This window comes from Mytilus californianus, unplaced genomic scaffold (genome assembly GCF_021869535.1).
Source record: "Mytilus californianus isolate M0D057914Y unplaced genomic scaffold, xbMytCali1.0.p SCAF_3, whole genome shotgun sequence".
NCBI lineage: Eukaryota > Metazoa > Mollusca > Bivalvia > Mytilida > Mytilidae > Mytilus > Mytilus californianus.
In genome coordinates, this window is record NW_026262679.1 from 43,797,655 (window position 1) to 43,820,673 (window position 23,019).

Sequence of the window (23,019 nt, forward strand, 5' to 3'; positions counted from 1 at the left end):
AGGCCCCTTTTGAACGAAAAAATCTAATTGTTTGCTTAAAAATTGTCAAAAAAAATACTCGGTGGTATGTTTATCTTTTTGGCCAATTACGCCTCCCCCTTTCCTTAAACCCTGAATCTGTCTCTGCTTTTTTTACAAAAGATCTGATTTAATCCCAAGAGAATGTGTGCATAACTACACGATTAACGGTTTATTCGAAGACACATTACATACTGGGCTTAATTTCACTGATTGCTGCATTACATACCAGTCCTATTGTGCTTTGTATTTGTCGATGCTTTATAGTCCAATACGTTGTTATCGTTAATAACATTATGATATATTAGTATGTATAACTTTTCATTCTATCATGTCTGTTAATATCATTGTATATGCAATAATCTGCAATAAGTCTTTATCATTTATTGTTAATGAGTTTGTGCCAATTAAGGTATTTGTATTCACGAATGAAACACTTAAGTATCCCAAATGAAATAACCATAGCTTAAATGTGTAAATGGTATGGACACTTTGTCATACCTTAAGATAGTAGGATCCGAATGTTCAAGTTGGATGCATTCACCCTATATGTGGCTACAACATGGTCAAATCCGACCTGCGACGTTAAGGGTGAGGTTGGTTGACCACCTTGCGACCTGACGTCTCTTTTGAAAGTACCTGTGACCTTTAAAATGTTTAAACCGAGAATCAAATCAGTTTAGAACTGAATAGTTTGCTTAAAAGTGACCTGGTGACCCGAGGCAATTTTAATCTTGACCTTATGTCATAAGGTGGGTACCCTACTGGAGCACCCTTTTTCTCTATTTATTCATACCATATTGTATGTTGGACTCTTCAAGTTCTACTTTCTTCTTTAAACTAACCCTAGATAAAGCAAATACATTGTGTTTTGTTATTCGCCATTTATCTTAACAGATGCGTGTTACTAGCTAGTATCTACCACATTTTCAAAATAGAAGTTAAGAAGTCACGGCATCTCCATAAAGTTGAAGTCGATGGTACCTGTTGCAAGTAGTTTGACAGGTTAATATGAATTGAACTTGTAACGAGATTATGTCTTGCTTGCTTTGCAACAAAATAAAAACACAAGAATGTCATGGACTGCCATAATAAACAATCTCTGAAACTAAAAGAAAAAGAAACGAATAAAAACAAGAATATGTATCCATAGGACAGTATGACTCGCTTAAACTATCACATTTTCATGTTCATTGAATCGCAAATTATAGTTCAAATACCTAATTTTGCATATATTTCAAAAAGACCATGTCATAATGAACATGTGTATAGTTTCAAGTTGACGTGATCACAACTCCATTGTAATTTAATCTACCTTAACAAACAACATAAACCTAGTATTGGACGGAAGGACTGACGGACGGCAGCACAGACTAGAAAACATTATGCCCCACTACCGTAGGCGGGGCATAAAAATCCTAGACTAAGTCACAAAGGAAATAATGGTCAATTCTGTTTGAGACTGATATTCAGACGATCCACAGTAACAGCTATTCTAATTTTAATGTTTCCTCATTTTGCACGTGACAAGAAGCCTTAATATTTGAACAGGCTCTGTAGCATAGCTGACGCACCTTAGCCTCAAATTAAACAAAAACAAAGTTGATGAATTGCAACTAATGCACGTAGATACCAATGTAAATGGTGAGTCATATTTTCTAAGTTGAATGAAATATTCGGTGTTGGCAACGAAGAAGGCGGAAAGTTTACACCAAGGTCTGGCTTTGCAATTGTAGTAGCCTAAAATTATCAAAGGACACCCTGAATCTGACCAGAAACCAGATGGAATTGTAATAACTGATGGATGAATAGTATTTCATGTTTGATTTGAACAGCCCTTAACAATTAGAGAACGATGAATGACAGAAATGTTAATTTTCTTACGGTTGAATATCAATATGTATCATTTTTTTTCTTAATGTTAAATGCTGCTGTTTCATCATTAAACTAGGAAATGGTTATAGTATTTCATGTTGCTATTCAACTCAGAACGATTTAGAGCTTGACATAATGAATAAACGCCTGTCTATAATGTTCACTTTTACCTCTAGATGTCTTTCGGTTGTTTGTGTCGATGTGTTGCTGTCTCATTGACATGCACCCTACATCTCCTTAATTATTTTTTAAAGATTGAGTGAGTATATTTTGGTCTGTTTATTTTGGTTTCAGAGAAGTCGATATTCAAACTTGACCGTTGACTGTTGCAGTGTTTTTGTCCAATCAGAAGAATAACATATATCGGCAGTTCAAACATTACTCTTATTCAGTCTTATTTTTGAGATGATAAAAATTAGTAATGTTTAACAAAGGAATGTGGATGGACACAAAATGATACAACTAAATTGAAGAAATAACTGTATGTTGTAACAATCATGTGCAACTTTTTCCAAAACCTTTTGGACCCCCTTCGTCAGACCTAACTGTAGTGTGCTAAGGCTTTTCCTCTTATACTCACAATCGTCTTCAGTGATTAGGTTTACATTTTCGATTCATCAAACAAGAAAAACAATGTATATTTCCACATCTTTTTACTACATAAACTATAAAATGAATTTTCATCAAATTAAGTATCATGGAACCAAATTATTTTGCAACAAAAAAACTCTTCAAATTTTCATCAAATTTTACAAATTATCAACAACTGCGCATGCCGCTAATGATCTGGTATCTACAACCAAGGCAGTTCGTTGAACAGAAGTGATGTTGCTGCTACAGGGGCTCTTTCGCCACGTCTTGGCTTAGAAATCTTCTTCTTTCCACCTCTAGTCCCTTCAAAAATTATATCAGATAATGCATTGGCCACTTTTTCCTTACTTCGCCATGCAATATACTTAGCTAAAACGCCCAAAAAGTCGGCTCCAGCCACGACATGTGAACAGATTTTCACGTTGTTGTATACAGGACAGTCATTACAAACGACTCGACCCTTACTAGTAGTAGTAACTAAATGAGGCTTACCAAATGAGTCTTGTGAATGTCGAACGTAACAACCATTAAATCCCGGTGCTGAAGAAATTGAAGATTTATTACTTTGTATCAATGCATCGGCCTTGACCATAACTCCTTTAGAAAGTCTTTTCCGACCCCTGAGAAAATAGTTTTCTCGTCGTAACTGATGGTTAGTCCCGGAGTATAATTTTTTTTCTGCAGCAGCTGTTTCATGAGATGGTCGTATGATATCTCGGTAGTATCCGTAGAGACCCTTATTTGCTTAGGTTTCGACATCCGAAAATCATCAGGGGCTTTCTTTCTCTCTGTTTGACTTGGGCCATTCCAAATATGTCTTTCCTGTCTGAGATGGCCGAATTCAGTGGACAAATCGTAGGAACCATACCTGTACACTGATAGTTCGAACTCCTGCATTTGTGCTTTCACATGTTCCTCTACCTTAGTTCGAACTCCTGCATTTGTGCTTTCACATGTTCCTCTACCTTAACATTAAGAACCGGCATAGTATATTTTTCAGTACGAGTAATCCAATCTTTCAAGTTATCATGAATACTTTCTACCCTATTGTTTGAAAACAACCCGTCTAAACCAACCTTTTGACAAACATATATATTCAAATGATATTTAAAAAGTAATGCCTGAAATTTGATAAACCAGGAATGAAAGCCCAGGGGCCGGTAATAGTTGATCCCAAGTGGCCTTAATATCACGGCAGTTTTTTGTCAAATTCAATGTCCGATTCAGATTCAATTAAACCCTTTTCATGTAATGTATCGAATTTGCGTCCAAAAATATCTGAAATGATATGTCGTTCCACAGATTATGTTGAATTGTATTCTCTTATTTTTTTTTCTATGTTTTCCTTTTTATGGTCAACACATATCAATATTTCGACTGTTGGGGGAAAAACATTAGTATACGACAAGCATTTAATAAAGCCTCTTCTCCGTCCGTTCCTATTGCCTTAATATCTTTTAAGCATGGTTCCATTCGTATCAATGACCCAAGGAATTGAGCATAACTGTCACTGCCCTGACTGGTATGTATAAGGGTAGGACCAAATGCATGGGGAAAGCGCCCTCTATATTTCCTTTCTGCATGAACAACTCTATAATATTGGTAACTCGTATCTGTTACGTAAAAATCACCTATGTTGAAAGTAGAGTCGATGGATAAAACAGAAAATTTAGTGGTTCCGGTACAGAATGTTTTCACATCCTGAATCTGTTGTGAAGTTGTCCGAATGTACTGAGTATTTTCACCCCACATGTTCCAGTCTCGAACAAATTCGTATCTGTGCGGCAAGATGTCCAAAGTCTGGACCAGATTTGTCTTTCCTTTTTCTTTTCATATGTCGGTTAACGTTATAGATCTATTGAACGTTTCTTGGTTCTAACGAAGCTGACGTTATTTCCAGAGGCCCTCCTGACTCCTTTAAAAGGTCACTGAAAAGTCTCTTTGGTTTAACATCAACAAAATTTTTCATTTTGCCAATTATTGAAGAGTCCGTCTTCATGTATGTCCGTCGTCCAATGCTGTTTCCGTGGGGTGCAATTACTATGTCATCAGATGTACAATTTTTTAGAATGTATTGAACAACTGCATATCTGTATGCAACGTCATTTTTTTATTTAACTGTTGAGATGATACGCTGGAAAATACTTTGATTTGTTTCATGTGTTGCCTTGTGTCGGCCGTATTGTCTTTTAAGAATATGAGAATAATCAGATTTGTTACTGGTTTCTGCTGTCGACACATGGCCATCATCTACTCTAACCTTGAAATACCGTCTTGGCGAAAAAGTTTCCCAAATACCATTGTCATCTGAAAACAACGATATAACATCTATTAACAAAAACGCAATTTGTTCGGACGCTGACTGGCTTTACTTTGCATATCTTTGCGTCATCTACCTCAACAAAGCAAATGCGGAATATATCTAAAGAGTCTAAACCCGTATTTGGTCTGCTATGGATTGGAATATCTTTGTTATTGTTAAGACACATGGCTAAGTCTTCAGTTTCAATTGTTTTGAATGGTGCATGCAACATTGGAAGACTGTCAGAGTCAGAACCAGATGATATTGTGACGTAACCTTGATCTTCCAATTTCACATCAGTCAATTCATTATCCAACGATAATGGCAAGTTAAAGTGCCTTGATTCTTTCATTTGTTTATTTTGGTTCATATTTATGTCATCGTGGTCTATTTTAATGTTTGTTAAGTTGTCGGAAGAGGACGATGATAAAATTGTGAAAGGTTCTGTTTGTTGTTGGTTCTGTTGTCTTAATATTTCTTCCTGATACCGCTCTAAATTATCATCCTACATCAATAACTCAATATCAACAACAGCGTTTATTTATTATACACAGAAAACGTAGAGCTCGGATAATTTAATTATTTAGTTTTCCTTTTCGTTATAAACAAAAAAGGAAGCCCTTTTGTATTTTTGAAACCATTCAATATTTGCTTCTATATTATTTCATTACAATTTGTTCAGTCTTTTTTCTTCTTTCTTTTTTTATCCCATTTGTAAAGCATTGCATAGATGGAAAATTTAACGAAACCTGCAGCTTGCAAATGACCTCGGTGATACTCTATTATAAATTCAACGATACAAGTATGTATGATATTTTAGCAAAGTACAATAATTAATATTGTTTTTGTATTTGTGGTTAAATTCCAATATTACATTAAAAATTATGGTGACTCCGAATGCGACAGTAGTAGTCATTGTCATCGTTATTGGTGGACACCAAAGAGTTTCTTATTAAAAATCATCTAACACTGAAAATAGCAAATTTATTGGTTTTATATCAGGAAGTAACCACTAACTTCGCGTTATTTAAATTGCAGCTCCTCCCATTTTTGAAATACCGGTGGTATATTATTCACGTTATTGCAGCATTTTAAACAGTTTCCTAGGTATGGAATATAACTTCAGTCTATGAAACAAATACAACTTTACAAAAAGGCATAGCTTGCTGTTCGGTGTGAGCCAAGGCTCCGTGTTGAAGACCTTACTTTGACCTGTAATGGTTTACTTTTATAAATTTTGACTTGGATGGAGAGTTGTCTCATTGGCACTCATACCACATCTTCTTATATCTATATCATATATAGAAGACTATAGATGATTGCTTGATTGTTATTTGCCAAAAGTCCTGTCGCAAATATTTCATGTATATCCGGGACAATGAATAAGATATAACATTTCTAAACAAGAGAAATGATTTAATTGAAATTGTGAAGATATGTTACTCATCATTTTCCATATCAGTACCAATAGCATCCCAGAAGTCCCAAAATAATTATATATTGGCGAAGTATCGATCTCACTTGATGTCTATGGGTGATATTGGGGGAACAAGCTCTTACTTATGCTTAGACTGGAAAAACATGATCATTACCAGTCATTTGTTGGTTTTATTGCTGTTAAAAAAAGAGTGTAATCATAAACTTGGACTAAAACAATCTCATATGGTTCACCTCCGTGGCCAATTTGCAAGCACTGGATTTGATATTCACGGTTTACTGAAATATATCTTAATATTACATATGGTTTGATGTTTTTTGTTTCTCATTGGTTTATTTGGTCACGTCTTTCCCAATATATATTTTGTATATTTTCACTATTTTGACATATTGACTCGACGTTCCTATTTTTAAAAATGATATTGACTCCATGTTACTAAAAATAGTAACATAGAGTCAATATCATTTCCAAAAATAGTAACATCGAATTAATATCATTTTTAAACTTACACTATATACATATTTATTTCATATCGGTTAAGAATTAGCTTCTCTTATTGGATAACAATGGGCCACATGACATTCTTTATTCTTCAGTAATAATTTCTATCGGTCGTTAACAGACTTTTACATGTTAATGACCGGTGGGGCGTGGTTTCTCTGTTTTCCCTTTAATAAAACATTTTCCTGATTTTAATTTTATATTGAAGTTGATGAATTGTTTACCATATGTTTTTGTTAATTATAAAATTATAGAAAACTTTATTTTGTTTCATATACTGAAAAATTTAATGTAAATGAATGGTAGTGACTTATAGTTATCACTATGACTGGTCTTCACTCTTTTCTATAGAAATCGTACAATAACTCGAGTTTGTTTTGACCAATTTGAATTTATGAGAATTTTTAAAAACATGGTTCCTCAATGAAATAAACATAATAGTTATTGAAGAACTGATCATTATCGTGATACATGGACTGCCCGTAGGACAGTGGTATTGACTGCGACAGCGATAATGACCTCGCCTACGGCTCAGTCATTATCGCTGTCTTAGTCAATACCACTGTCCTTTGTGCAGTCCATATATCACGATAATGACCGGTTTTTCAATAACTAATTTGTAAGTAATATATAAATTACGGACTTTCACTCAGTCAATACGTTATATATGGACCTGCTAGATTATATTAAACCTCGGACTTCGTCCTCGGTCAATATAATCTGAACAGGTTCATATATAACGTATTGACCTCGTCAAAAGTCCATAATTGATAAATATATGCATGGATAAATACTCACCTCTTCAATTGCATATATGATTGTTTAATCAAGTTCTGGTACTTCTTCCATGTCTGACGACTCTTAAAAAGTTTATTGTCAAATTTAAAAAAAAATCTTATTTGTTAGTCGTTCAAGCGTAATCTGCTTATATGATGTTTCTTAATTTGTTATATGCGGTCATCTAAAACCAGTAGTTGGCATGATACGGGTTTTGTTCTTCTCATATATTTTATGATGGTATGATACTTACATGTAACCCCTAACGGGAGGGATTGTGCTTGATTTTCATATGACGAAGACATAATCTTTCAATCAGTTTAATCGAAGTCTGGAGCTGACATGTCAGTATTAAACTGCTAGTAGTCCTTTGTTAATTTATGTATCATTGTCATTTTGCTTAGTTTCTTTTTTTACCTATTCTGACATCGGACTCGGACTTCTTTTAAACTGAGTTTTACTGTAGCGTATTGCTGTGTGTTTGTTTATTCTACATTGGCTAGAGGTAAAGGGGGAGGGTTGAGATCTCACAAAACATGTTTAACCCCGCCGCATTTTTGCGTCTGTCCCAAGTCAGGAGCCTCTGGCCTTTGTTAGTCTTGTATGTTTTTTAATTTTAGTTTATTTATATGTTTTGGAGTTTAGTATGACGTCCATTTTCACTGAACTAGTAAACATTTTTATTTAGGGGCCAGCTGAAGCCCGCCTCCGGTCGCGGGATTTTCTCGCTGTGTTGAAGACCCATTGGTGGCCTTCGGCTGTTTTCTGCTCTTTGGTCGGGTTTTTGTCTCTGACATATTCCCCATTTCCATTCTCATTTTATATTTATCTTATATTGATTTTTTGGTTGATGTTCACTACATATAAGGATTAAACAACGTATAAACTTATGTCAAAATTAGATGCAGAACTATCATGACTATAGCACTATTGTGTACGAATAAAAAGAGATGTGGGGTTTATGTCAATGTCTGATAGGAACCTATGTTTGTTATTGTGCTAGATAGAAATAATTCTGTCACTTAACACATCACCTGAACATTTCGTGTGTTCAAGACATTATGATGAACAAAGTTTGGTTTGACTAGGAATAAAGGAAAGATCTATATTGTGCCTCTATAAACGTAAGCGAAAGACGTATATATACATATTTTTACAGTCCGGTATATACACTCTAGAAGGGACTTTTCAAGACCAAGTCATCATCAATGAATAATTTTACGTATTATGTGCAATATTAAAGACCCTATTGTGACCAAAATAATTGAACAACGGCGTTGTCTTTTATAGCGTTATTATAAAGTTAAGTGCTTTTCCTGTATTGGTTTTTATTCAGTATGTTCACCTCTGTTCGTTTTTTTTTCATCTATTGCCTGAGGTTAAAAGGGGGTGACCTGAGATCTCAAAACTAGTGTAGCCCCGCTACATAAGCATTCGCCTGTCCAAAGTCCAGAACCTCGTCAGTTATTTGCAGAATTTGGTGTTGACAGCAGAAGTAGTTTCTGTTCGATTTATCAACAACTATTATAGACTCTGGGTAGTTTAGTCTAATAGCTTGACACATACCTATTGTTGAAGATTATAAATCTTCTGGTTGTTTTTGCCGTATGGTTGCTGTCACATTGATATACATGTATACCCATACCTCTTTTTGTTCTAAGTCTTGGACGTGTTAAATGACGAACATGGATGGCAAGTATTGGCAATGGCTGACATACCTTTTAGTCAGAGTGAGGAGCTTACAAAGGCTAGCCCAATCTAAAACATAGAGATATTATACCAAATTCCCCTGCCATCATAGGAACTTGATATCTTGGAAATATACAAATCTTTGATTTGATCGTACTTTCATTTTATTGAAACATTGCAATAGTTTCCAGCGTAGTCTGTAAATCCCCTCTACCTCGAGTGGGTTTGTTATTAAACATGAAAAGCTGCATCCCGTTTTTTACCACCGGACTTAGGGTAAAAAGAGAATGTAGAAATTATCGGCTATGAATGATATCCAGGAAGGGGGGATGGAGGTATAAGCGTTAAATTCTTACTAAAATGTGACATTGAATTTGAAGTTGTGACATCTTTTGTGCTGATTAAACGCGGATATAAATTCAAATTGAAATAAGTACGCAATTTTAAACAATAAAATTATAATAATTGATTGCACACTGCATCAAAGACGGTTTGTTGGCATATTTTTGCATTTTGTTTAATGTTGTGCCGTTACACCACCGGCCCATGTTAAGGAAAAATATGTTTAACCCCGCCATATTTTAATGTGTCTCCCAAGTCAGAAGCCTGTAATTCAGTGGTTGTAGTTGGTTGCTGTCTGTCATATTTGGTTTTCTTGTATGACTAAGTCATAAATCAGTGTTGGTTTTCTCGTTTAAATTGTTTCACATTTTGTAATGTCGGGTGCCTTAATTATCGACTAGACTCTTTGGGTTTTGCTCATTTTTGATGGCCGTACGGTGACCTATGAGGGTGGTAAAGGGTTATTTTCGTGCAACGTGTTTTGCCATTTTTATTTCACGTGCAGCCGTGAAAAAGGTTTCGTTATTCACCGTGTTTCGTGAAATCGGTAAAAAGATCAACGTGCAAGAAATTTTTAATTGTTCGTTCATCGTGAAATGGCAATTTTATTTCGCGTTCTTCCGTGCAGATACCCCCCCCTTTACGCCCCTCACCTATCGTTGCTTACATTCACTTCGTCTTAGACTCTAGTGAATAGTTGTCTCATTGGCAATCTTACCACATCTCAGGCCTTAATATAGACATAAAATCAATATTTCATGTGAACCGCTCCTCTGTTCCAGTTGAAAAATCAAAGGGATTAATCATCAAAGATTATGCTCTCCCTTAAATGACTCTTTGATCTATTATTAGCGACGGAGATAAAGGCAAAAAACCTCGGAATTCAAATATTCTTTGGTGGGTTCTAATTAATTTTGGAAAGAATTAACCCTTTGAAAAATCAAAAACATTACATGCAATTATTTAATTTACAAAATATATGATAAGGACATCAACTGTCAAAGCTAGGCATTCACTATTTTTATAGACGAAAATGAAAAAAAAAATCCGTTCCTCAATATACAGATTTTGTTCCGTTTCGTTGTGTTTCGTTTCTCAATTTACATGTTTCGTTTCGCCGTGTTTCGTTTATTTTCGCTGTGTTTCGTTTCGTTTCGCCATGTTTCGTTCCGTTTCTCACTTTACAGGGACCCTCTGCTGAACCATGTATTTGCCACTCATTAAAACGTAATAAAATATTTTTTACTGACATACAACGCAATTTTTCATCGATTGCCGGAAAAAAAAATCATCTTCTTTTTTCTTTTTATACGATTACATTTAGAAATCATAATATAAAGTATTAGTTATATGCTCAGATTAAGGAATAATTGTTTCTATCCTAAGGAAATAAATACTTTAACCACAACCACTAGTATTTTGGCTAAATTAACAAAGATTTCAGAAATTTGTTCACGAGACAAAAACCAAACGACACCAAAACTTTAATAATAATTAGTTATACCTGAATTCAGATTTCCAAAACGGCAGGCTCCTGAATTTTTCGTTATCTCGTAAAATAGGGGAATCAAGTATATTCGTAAAATGCAATCAAAAATCTTTTTTTTAAACAGAATATGTTGACCTTCTTCTGTTATTGCAAAGGTCAATAAAACTCAATAAAGGGGACTTTGTCAAATTTGAAATTACACTAGCATTGTTTTTCTGTAAATACTTATTGTCTTATAAGTTTATGGGAATATAATTCTATTCCTTAATCCTCACTTTTTTTCTCCTTCTAGAGTCACAACATAAATTTTTTGACAGTTACCTTTGAATTTTTCTGGTCACATTTTTGAACTGATTTCAAAAACTGTTTTTTTTTCCCCAAAAATAAACGGGACTATTTTTTCTACAGCGGTAGGTTACATGCATATTTAGGATGAGATTTGAATATATACCCAGTTTTGAACTAGACCGACATGCCGGCTAGTTTCATTTAACGCACATTTACCCGAACTCATTATTCTGACTCCTGGTCGATCAGCCTATTCTTTCACTCCTAAATATCGCGTGTTTAGCGGAAAGCAAATACCAATTTTCAAGTTTCTGGTTTGACCAGGCCAGGACACGTTTTTTTTTTAATCTGGGCCTTTAAACATATCTTGTTAAAACTTTATAAACTTTTCTTATATGAGAGATACATGCAACGGCGGGCACATGTGGAGCAGTATCTCCTTTCCTTTCTATTTTTTTTAGGGATTTTGTTACTAAATCTTCAGTTTTTATGTAGTTTTTGTAGACTCATTGTTTGCCTTTTTTATAGTTTTACTTTTTTTGTCATGGCGTTGCCAGTTTACCTTCAAATCATATGAGTTATATCTCTTTGGTATTTTCAGCCACCCTGTAAATTGTTTATTTTGTTATTGAAATTGGAAAGACAAAACAAAACAAAAGCGTTGACCATAAGACATATTTAAGAGAAGATATGACATGATAAATCTATTCTTCAGTACACTCATGATTATACATGCAATCTTTGTGTAAGCCTTTGTTACAGTTTCTGCATACGGTCTTTGTTCGATGACGACCACCAAATCCTTCTCTATCCGAACTTTATACATTACTTGGCAATTTTCCGCAAGCGCGTTCTCTTTGGTCTGCCAGGATTAACCTGTGCATTCATTTCACGAATATAGCAGATAATCGCGTGAGAGATCCTCTGTAATTGATTGTACAAACTGTAGTCTACTTTTCACTGGTTGATCAGAAGTGTTTTTACAAGCATTTATTACAATGCGCTGCAAGAAGTTAAGTTACCATCATATCTGCCAAATCAACGCTGTCCATGTTTTTATTATAAAATTCAAGTACTCGGGGTTAATTGTCGTTGTCTTGGATAGCCTTTTCGTGCGATGATAAGATGCGGACGGATTTTCTTCGTGCCCTTTCGCGATATACACACATTAAAATATGTCCCTGGCGAGCGTATTTGAATTCACGTTTTCCTAGTATGGCATGTTTATCATGTTCGGCATGTGCCTGTTTTGGCGAATAGTTCCTGTAAAATAAGTTTCGAGTTGTAACTTTAGCAAGCGCAATAGAAGTAAAGAAGCTGTCGCACACGACTAATACTTTTTATGAAGTAACCCAGCTTTTTCTAGCAACGTTTTTACAACGTAAGAACCATGGGTTTGAACTGGTGGTGTTGGGTCATACTTCTGTCCTCTATATATTATAGCGTGGATGATATCCTGACACTGCCTCTACCAGCATCCAAACTTTCACCCCGAACTTTTTGACGGAATGTATTGCAGCATGCCTTGTTCGACCACGAGTCCCTATTAAACTTTCATCTACACTTAAGTTTTGTTCTGGTTTATAATGAAATTTCGACTGACGATTGAATAAATCAATGAGGCACTGAAATTTTGCTGTCGGGCTGTAGTTTGGATCGTTTCTGCCGGGTATGTTATTGTTGTTAGTTAGATGAAAAAAATTAAAAATGAGATGAAATCGGTTGCGACTAAACATGACTTTTTTGTTCTTAAACCATTTTGTCTATTGACTTGGCAATTTACTGTTTCAATAGTCTGCTATCGTCGCCTATCTAATCAAACCCATGTTAAGAATGACGACAAAGAACCCCTTTATTTCATTCAGTGTTGTTTCTCCAACTTTAGGCCAAGCGTGTAGTCTTGAGAAGCGTCTTATTCTTTCCCGTCTTGCTATGAAATCTCTAGCATACCTAAAAGAATGGAATATGTCATAAAAACGCATTATCAAAGGTATAAATAAGAATTTTAAGTCTGAGCTTTAACATTTGTAATTTTTTGGGGCTTTTGATTTATCTTGCTCGCGTTATGAGCTCTTGCTCCGTGTTGAAAACCGTACGATTACCTATAGTTTCTTGCATCTACGACAATTGTTTTCTAGTAGAGAGTTCCATGGCAATTATACCACATCTTCTAATTCTTATTAGATACTTTCTTTCATGCAGAGTTACACTTTGACATGGATGTATATTAAAAAGTTGTCCGAACTTGTATCAAAGGACATGATATGATAATTTAAATTAAATTGGTTTACTTTGATTAAAAAACAAATATTGCACTTACAGTTTGTGCTATTAGTATACATGTATATCGTACGAGGAAAGGACTGATTTGTTTTTAAATGTATACGAAACGCAGAAGCGCTTTTTGCTATAAAAAAAATTATTGTAAAATAACGATAGCCAAAATTTTCGCGGTAGAAATGGTCAAGTATCTGAATCAACGTGCAGTCAAATATACATCATTCAGCTGAAAAAATTTCACGTTGAAGATGCCAACTTCAAAGTAAATACATGTATATACTATAACTCGCCGTTAATTATTTATCCAATTTCTATATTAATTATCATTTACGTGTATATCGTCGGATTATAATTTATTTTTACATGTTCTATCAGTTGTTTATAACACTTTTTCAATTGTGATTAAAAAAAAACTATTAGCACTTAGGCTATGCATACGGAAAAGCTGTCGGAGAATTCATATGTTATTATACGGGAAGACAATATAATTCAATGGCAGTAAATGCATATATATTTCTTTGGGATATGGACAAAATAAAACAAATCTATGTATGATCAGGTCTCGGTTATAAAACTTAACTCAGTCCTCGAAGTACAAAATGTGTGCTCGAACCACTCAATCCAGTGTTTTGATTGGTTGGTTTCTGAGTCTGAGTATGATAATCGTACTCGACAGATTTATTACCGATAGGCCAAGTATGCGTCTTTTATTAGAAAAATCAGCTATTTTAGTTAAAAAAAAACATGTTTATAAATTTTGTTCAATTTGGAGTTTCATACGACTTAAAAATATTTTTTAAGTAGATTTATAATTTATTTATGCATATTCGAAAATTGATTTCAACTTTCCCGTCAATTTTTATTTCTTCCCGCGTGTTTTCGCTAACACTTTCTTGCAGTATGCCTACGTTATGACATTTGGGTACTATAACGTCATAATGCACGACCAGTGTGGATGGAAAAAACATGCCTTGGCACTGAACGTATATTTCTACGATTTCGCCATGGCACTGAAATGGCAAAGGATTATTCTATATACATTACAATTATTACAGTAGATGAACAATTTTTCAATTCAAACCTTAATTTAGAGTCGGTACATATATAATATATAACATAACAAACACGTATACGGGATATCCGAGCATCACGTGACGATAGTTTTTACAATCCTTCTAGATCTCGCGCGTGGTTCTTCATTTTTAATAAAATGTTTTCATATAGAAAATAAATATTGAAACAAATTTATAAAGACAATTGCAAGGATGAATTTAAGGATGTTTAATTGATCCTTGCATGTTCCTATTGAAATTGATATAGGAACATGCCAGGCTATTCAAAGAAGGGGAAGCATTTTATATCCTTGCATGTTCCTATGTTCCTAAAAACACCAATATTTCAATAGAACTATTCATTTCGTTCTGACTTGAAAATATGCAATATGAATTGCTCAAAGTTGGGGCATGTTGTTTTACCCCCATCTGCACGCCCTTCCGTCCGTCCGTCCGTCCCATTATGGGTATATAGCTATTCCAAATAATTCCTCCTACAGTTTGAATGCTAGGAAGTTTTCACTTTGCTGGCTTTTGTACATATATTGAAGGTGTGCATGTGGTCAGGGTTAAGATTTTTATTGATATTTGCTCTTTTTGGGAGATAGTTAAACTTTGTCATTTTTGGAGTATATGCTTGCATAAGAGGTGCATAGCTATGCCAGATAACTCCTCCTACAGTTTGAATGCAAGGAAGTTTTCACTTAGCTGGCTGTTTGTACATATATTGAAGGTGTGCATGTGGCCAGGTTTTAGATTTTTATTTATATTTGCTCTTATTGGGAGATAGTTGAAATTTGTCATTTTTGGAGTATATACTTGCATAAGAGGTGCATAGTGTTTCCGGATAACTCCTCCTACAGTGAACCATAGACCTATGTGCTTCCATGCTCAAATTTGTGTATTTTAGAATAAAACTTTGCATCTGCGGGGCATCATTTGTGTCTCCCAGACATAATAATATCTCGAAAGAAAGTCCTACAGTTACTTCAAAGTGGAGTGCAGGCATCACTTTGTCTAGTTTTCTCTTATATTTGTTCGTTCTTAGACACCAGGTTCCATGTACTTAATAGAGAAACAAGCAGGCATTGGGTTATTGTAATCAGTAATCGTAATCAGCTGTAATCGACTATATTTTGCAGTGTAATCTTATGTAATCAGTAATCATGCATTTTCTGATTACAAGTAATCGTAATGTAATCGATTACAATGCAAAAAACAGGTGTAATCATGATTACTTTTAGATTACATTCAAATGATTACTTGATGATTATAAATTTTACATATAAAAATTGTTTTTTATATGAAAGCATAAATAAAAATATCCCCAAACTAATGTTCACTATGATTGAGTATGGTTCAAAATGATTGATCCTATTAAATATTTATTAATTTCAGTTTCAGTATAATCATGGTTAACGGTATGTAGGGTGTAAATGTGTGGCTTTTTTTAACAGTTTACTACATGAATTTACCTTTCCAAAAGTTTGATTTTGAGATTGAGCCCTTGTGATATAAGATGTGTGCTTTTTAAATGTTTTTTTGTTCCCTTAGGTTGCAGAAATTTCTCGGAATGTTAAAGTCAAGTGCAAATTTTGCCCTTTATATTGACTTTGATATTTGACTTTAAATGATAATGGAATTTAGAACCAACTTTTTTTCACAATTTTTATAACAAAATTCAATATTTTTTTATCATGTGTTTTCTTAATATGTTTGTATAAAATATAAATTTTACAATCATGAAAATAATAAAAAAATGAATTGTATAGAAATTTATTGATTATTCCAATCAAAACAATTAATTTTATTTGCCCAAGCTCACATTTTGTTTGTTATAAAATCGAGGTAGTGATTAATACCTATAAAAACACATTTAAGTGTCAATCATATTATCCGCAAAGACATAAAGGCTACTTGATCATAAAATAATCACTATTTGTTGATTTCTTTTTCTTAATTGAAAATATGTTTTATATCGGGGCTAAGATATTAAAAAAAAACCAATGTTATTCCTTTAACAGAAAAAGCAGAGACATTTACATTGAAAGTAAACCTGTCAAATAAAATAATATAAATAATGTCATCCAACAATATAAATATAACACTGCTCCTTTTCTAAGTTCTTATAAATAACATGTTTATATTGAAAAAATATTATAAACACAATATTTTGCTCAGATTGGCTTTTTTCTGTGAGGATCAAATGTTTAAAAAGTTTTAATTTAATATCACAGTATACAATGTAATCATGATTACTTTAAAAGAAAAGTAATCTAATGTAATCAATTACATTTGAATTTATGTGTAATTGTAATGTAATCGATTACATCAAATTAGCAAAGTAATTGTAATTTAATCGATTACATTTTAAAGTTATCGACCCCATCCCTGGAAGCTAGTCCCAAAAACTGCCCCAGATAAGGATAAAAGGGGAGTGGGAGGGTTTCAGAAATCTTAAACCTGTTAACAGAGTTTTTAATATGCATTAGATATTTGTCACTGGGTGTCAAATAAACAATCAATCAATACAAAAAAAAGCGTCAGTTTGGGTTACGCTATCTTCCAATCAAACATAATTATGATTAAATAAAACTTTTGGAAGAGAAATTCACATTTTTTATATCAAATTGATAATCTGTTATATCAAATTGGAAAATGTAAATTAAAAAGTCTTCCGTACATGCCTGATTTTTGACGAATGATGTTCGATACTTCTGGAACAACTTATCTAAAAAAAATCCTCAGCACCAAAAGGTACGTAGTCGTCATCAACCCAGCATTGTGTACATAATTTCGTTCAAGCATACTTGAGATAATCCAAAGACGTGCCCGGGCGAATTGAAAAAGGACGGATAGATAACAGACAGATGGATAGCAAACGGATGGACAAAGGTATACCATAAATGGCCGTTTCAGAATCTAAAATTCTATGGGTTTATTTCTTTGTTCGTATCCAAAAATTAAAATAAAGTCACGTCATTGGTTTAATTTCCATTGTTTAGGACGTTTTTAACAAATACCGATGTTTTAGTGTACACTTTTGAAAAAATACCCATAATGCATTAGATTCTGAAACGGTGAATTACGGATATACAAAATAAAATGTAACTCAATGGTGAAATCATAGATAAATGAAAAGCAAATTTCTAGAAATGCTGACAGTTTAATTGTTAAAATTGCAATTACTTTGCAATATTGTTAGTCATAAAACATAATGGTAAACAAATTACATTTAGGGCATACGATACAGTTTCGATCCCACGGGGAATTTTTGACGATAATGTGCAAACAAACTATTTTTCACCTAGTAAATTCATATATGCAATAAAAATATACCTTCATGTGCTCCTTTTAGAGAAAAATGGAGTCGAAATTTTAGACATTTACTAAAAATTTCGGTTTCTCTGATATTTCTATCCATTGGATAGACATACCTAACTTATTTGTTTCAAAAGATAAACATAAAAGGATTTTTTTATAAAACATCTGGATTATCTTCTCTACATAAGTGTGTTTTGAATTTGTGTAACAATTCTTTCGAAATAATTATTTTATCACATTTTCATAATTTGGTCAAAAAACGGCATTTTCGGCTGTATATTTATCTAATTAAAAAAAAAATCATCGGTAATTTCTTCATAAAAATTGGAACAAAAAATCTTCATATATAATCAAGCCAAATGTCATTTTTAAAAAGAGGAGTCCATGAATCGCTTTCAAGTTAAAACAGAATGAATGATAAAAATTTGATGAAAAATGCATCTTTTCTCATATGTCACAGTTTGACGTCGCAAAAAATAACATTTTACGTTAGCGACGTCCTTACCTCCCCTGTAACTGTATCGTATGCCCTTAAACTATAGCTCGCTCGTCTTTTGAAACTTACATACTTATAGCTCAAATTAGAGTATTATACACTACTAGTATCTAAGCTTATACAATAATTTATACTACACGAAAATCGAAATTCTTAGTATAATACATGTAGTTTAAAACGATGATTGTCGTTGAAAAAATTAAACAATAGTTTGTTTTAAGCTACATTCTATCAAAGCTTCACACAAGTCTGGTAAAAATCAGATACTAAATAACATGTGTATACTTCATAATTAATATGGTTAAACAAGAACTCAACTATCTTGAAAATAACCACAACAATAAAAGTAGTAACAACAATAACGACCGTGATTTGTTTTAGATATTACTTGTTACAATAAATATCCATTCTAAACACCCCTTTTTCAAAAAGTCTAACAAAAAAACTAAACATCTTAGAACATTGAAAAAAAAATGACTAAATTGCTTTATAAAATAATGAGATGTGGTATGATTGCCATTGAGACAACTATCCACCAGAGACCAAATGACATAGATGTTATATGGCCTTCAACAAGATAAAAAAAACCATACCGCATAGCAACCTATAAAAAGCCCCGACATAACAAAAGATAAAACAATTTAAATAAGAAACCAAACGGCCTATAAACAATGAACATATATTCTGGGTTCATCTAAAAGTACTTGACCTTTGAGTTGTCTCTTAATTTATACAACGTTTTTGAACCTTAGAAAAAAACTGCAAAAAATAATCACGAGGCCTAATTATATTGTTAGCAAAGAATTATACAAATAGTATAAAATAGCAATACTAGTAAGTAAAACAAAATGGGAATTGCCCGAACAGAAAATTCGTTCATAGAAAAAAATATCACATGTTTAAAAAAAAAATGCTTAGGGCATATGCCACTGGCTTCTCTGACTCCAATTACTACAATAACTAACACTTTTATATTAAAGTTTCATAAAAATGGCGCCAGTCAAATTAAATATGCCTTTTTAGGCTGTTATATGAACATATTATTTATGTTTATGGTATTGATATGCTTTAAAAATTGCAACAAAACTAGTACTATTCATCGAACTATAAAACAGAATTTCAATAAGTCTTATATAGCATCTGAAAGAAATACAACTTACATATAAAATAAATGGCAATGCATGAATACAACAATCACAACTCAAACATTTCATTAATAAATATGATTGATTATGTTCGCTTAACATTCAGTGGCAGATATTTCATGCACATTTAAAACAACCTCATTGTTTTTTTAATTTTTATTACAAAGATATTTATACACGGGTCTTTATGCTCCCATTCTTGCAAATGTCATACAGTCAATTCTTGATTACATGATAACCTTGGCTACTAAAATTAGTTTTGAATAAAATAAAAAAAAAATATTGTTTTTAATTTCAACAAATGATTCAGAATTCATCACGTATGTATGTTTTCTTACACATACATAGAGTGGAGATATTTTTCGTCACACTGGCAGATTGTGCATTTTATGAATATTGATAACAAATTATCAAATTTAAAACTTGATAATTGAAACAATGAGGAAATATTTTTTTGAATATTAGAGCGATCATCAAGGCTTGTGTGATAATCTTAGTTGATTTGACCAGTTGAAAAGTTGAAATATTTATCTGTCCAAACACTTTTAATGAACGAAATGTAAAGCCTGAAAAAATAACCTAATATCATTTTCTCGTATTAGGAATTATTGGACTTTCGCTGTATTTAAGCATATTGTTGAATCATTTAAAATGGGTATTGCAATTTTCATATATTGAGGAAACAATATATTTTTGTCGATACTTGTTTTGGTGAATTTGAAAACATCATACTTACAAACATAGACTATTTGGATTTTCAATGATATACCTAAAACCGTTGTTCACTTTTACCCCCAAAATCCACAAAAATGTGTATCCCACAAATAATAACGAATCCACACCATTTATTTCTAACCATTGCAATCTAATCTCTTTGTATCATGAACAGCTAATTACAGATTTAACTGTAATGATAGTAATCGATAATTTCTGGTACATTATATTGATAACTTATTGCACATATTTGTAAAAACACTATTATCCATTGTTTTCATCAGCGACCACGACGACCCCTACCACGACCTTTGTTTCCACCACGACCTCGTCCACGGCCGCGATATTCCTGACTACCTCTTTCATTATAATCATCTTGGTGTCTGTCTCTACTGAAATCTCGACTTCTACCACCAGGAATTTCATCTCCATCTTTGTTGTCTTCATGACCACGACCACGACCCCTACCACGACTTCTGTTACCTCCACGACCTCGTCCACGATTAAGTTCTCCACTTCTACCATCACGACTTTCATTTCCATACTTGTTGTCTTCATGAACACGACCCCTACTACGACCTTTGTTATTATCACCTTGTCCACGATTGAATTCTTGACTTTTACCATCAGGACTTTCATTTTCATATTTGCTGTCTTCATTTCCACGACCCCTACCACGACCTCTGTTATTACCACGACCTTGTCCTCGATTGAATTCTTGACTTCTACCATCATGACTTTCATTTTCATATTTGTTGTCTTCATGACCACGACCTCTGTTACCATCACGACCTCGTCCACGGCCGCGATATCCCCGACTTCCTCTGTCATGATGATCATCTCTATGTCTGTCTCTTTTAAATTCTCCGCTTCTACCAACACGACTTGTATTACCACCTATATTGTCTGTTTCAACCTGTATCGTTTTCTCAGTTCCCTTCCCACGACCTCTACGATTTTGTCCCCGACCTCCGCGGAAGTTTTCATTATTACGTTTGTTTCTCGAAGGATGCTTTAATTTTTGAGGCGAGTTCATATTTCCAACGTCATCGCTAAACTCTGCTTGTTTATCATTACAAATGATACTTCTTTTCCCACTACCAATAGACGCCTTGTTTCCTCTATTGGTTCTTGGCTTTGTCAGTCCATGTGTGGCAAAATGTAGTCCATCATAATACTTGAATTCTGTTTGTTGATTATCGTTACCTTCACATATGTGACACGAGCTGTCCATGAGCATAGACGTAGCATGCCCTAAAATTTGATATACAAATATTTTAGCAGATTGTAAATTCTACTAGGCATAATTATATGGATTAAGAAACTGTAATAAACAATGTTTTCACATGGATGGAACTTCAAATAACTGACAACCTTGAGAAACATTTTACTATTTAAAACAAGAGTGTACATGCTGAAATGTCTCGCCTGCCTCACTGATCATGACTACATTTATACTGACAGACTTTTAAAAAGGTTTTAATACCAGTATTACATGTATACAGTTTACATTATCAATGATCCACGTAAATGAGTTCAAGGTCGGATAATTATAAACCCTGCCAGGCGGACATGCACACAATACAATAATTCTATACACCGAAACTAGTTAACCTATTGCTATTACTGAGAGACAGACCTAACAAAAAACTGAACAATGAAAAAAAAAGAACCTTTAAAATAGGTCAAGGTCAGAAGACCCTACCAGGCAGACATACACACCTTACAATCATTTCACACTTCTGATATAGTTAACCTGTTGCATATAGTATCTGATAAACAGACTTACATTCCCAATTTCCATTCTCAATTTTAATAACCACTAGAAATAATATCACCAATGAACCGAGACAATGAGGTCAAGATCAAATGAAACCTACCAAATGGACATTACAATAATCGTGTACACCAAATATGGTTCAAACATTGCTTAAAATATTTGAAAACCGGACCAAACCACTTAAACGAAACATTGACCAATGAACCATCAATATGAGTCAAAAGTAGATGAACCCTGCCGGACAGACGTGTACAATCTGTTCATACACCAAATATATTTGATATCTTGCTTATAGTTTCTAAGAAATGGACCTATCCATGAAAACTTCATATTGACAAGTAAACCATAAAAATGATGCAAAATTCAGATAACACCTGTATACATAACAAATTGACAAATTGACAAATTGATTACAATATCCGAATAAACTGCTTCGCTGAGCGCAGCTGGATACGCCCGCAGAGGTTCAACCCTGAACAGTTGGGGCAAAAATGGACACAATATTCAAGCTTGATACAGGTCTGAATTTGGATTGTAATTAAATATTTGACATATTATAGGTTTCTGAATAAATGTAGTCAAAGAACTTGAAATTGGTTATATGAATTGAATTTATATTCAATTAAAGATTTCTTGCTGTTGTGCAATACACGCTGCTGTTGCGCAATACTTAGTAAATCTGTTGTCAGACTATAAACAAATAAAGTTCAATTAATTCTCAATGTCATATTAGAAATTTATGAAAATATAAAGGGAGCTTACATCAATAGATATAAACAATTCACCAAAGTTTCATGAGAATAGCTGACAGCATTTTTGAGTTATTGTCCGAAAACTGGAAAATCCCCCCTTTTTTAATGAATAAAACCCCATAACTCAGAAATGATAAATGAAAAATTTATAAAATTCTAAACGGAG

At 33.5% G+C, this 23,019-nt stretch overlaps 2 protein-coding genes across 3 annotated transcripts in view; both read right to left on the minus strand.

Moving 5' to 3' along the window:
• The window catches only part of LOC127734629 (NFX1-type zinc finger-containing protein 1-like), a 97,872-nt gene that overhangs the window by 26,638 nt on the left and 48,215 nt on the right, over nucleotides 1-23,019 (minus strand). The gene's annotated exons all lie outside the window — the stretch shown is intronic.
• Nucleotides 1-23,019, minus strand: part of LOC127734628 (NFX1-type zinc finger-containing protein 1-like) — a 58,289-nt gene that overhangs the window by 26,638 nt on the left and 8,632 nt on the right. The window contains exon 2 of one of the 2 annotated variants that reach the window (XM_052244603.1): nucleotides 20,649-21,575. In XM_052244603.1, coding sequence (XP_052100563.1) covers nucleotides 20,649-21,575 — 927 coding nt within the window. Of the gene's footprint in view, nucleotides 1-16,402; nucleotides 21,576-23,019 lie in introns of those variants that run through there. The other variant, XM_052244602.1, reaches the window with a different exon arrangement.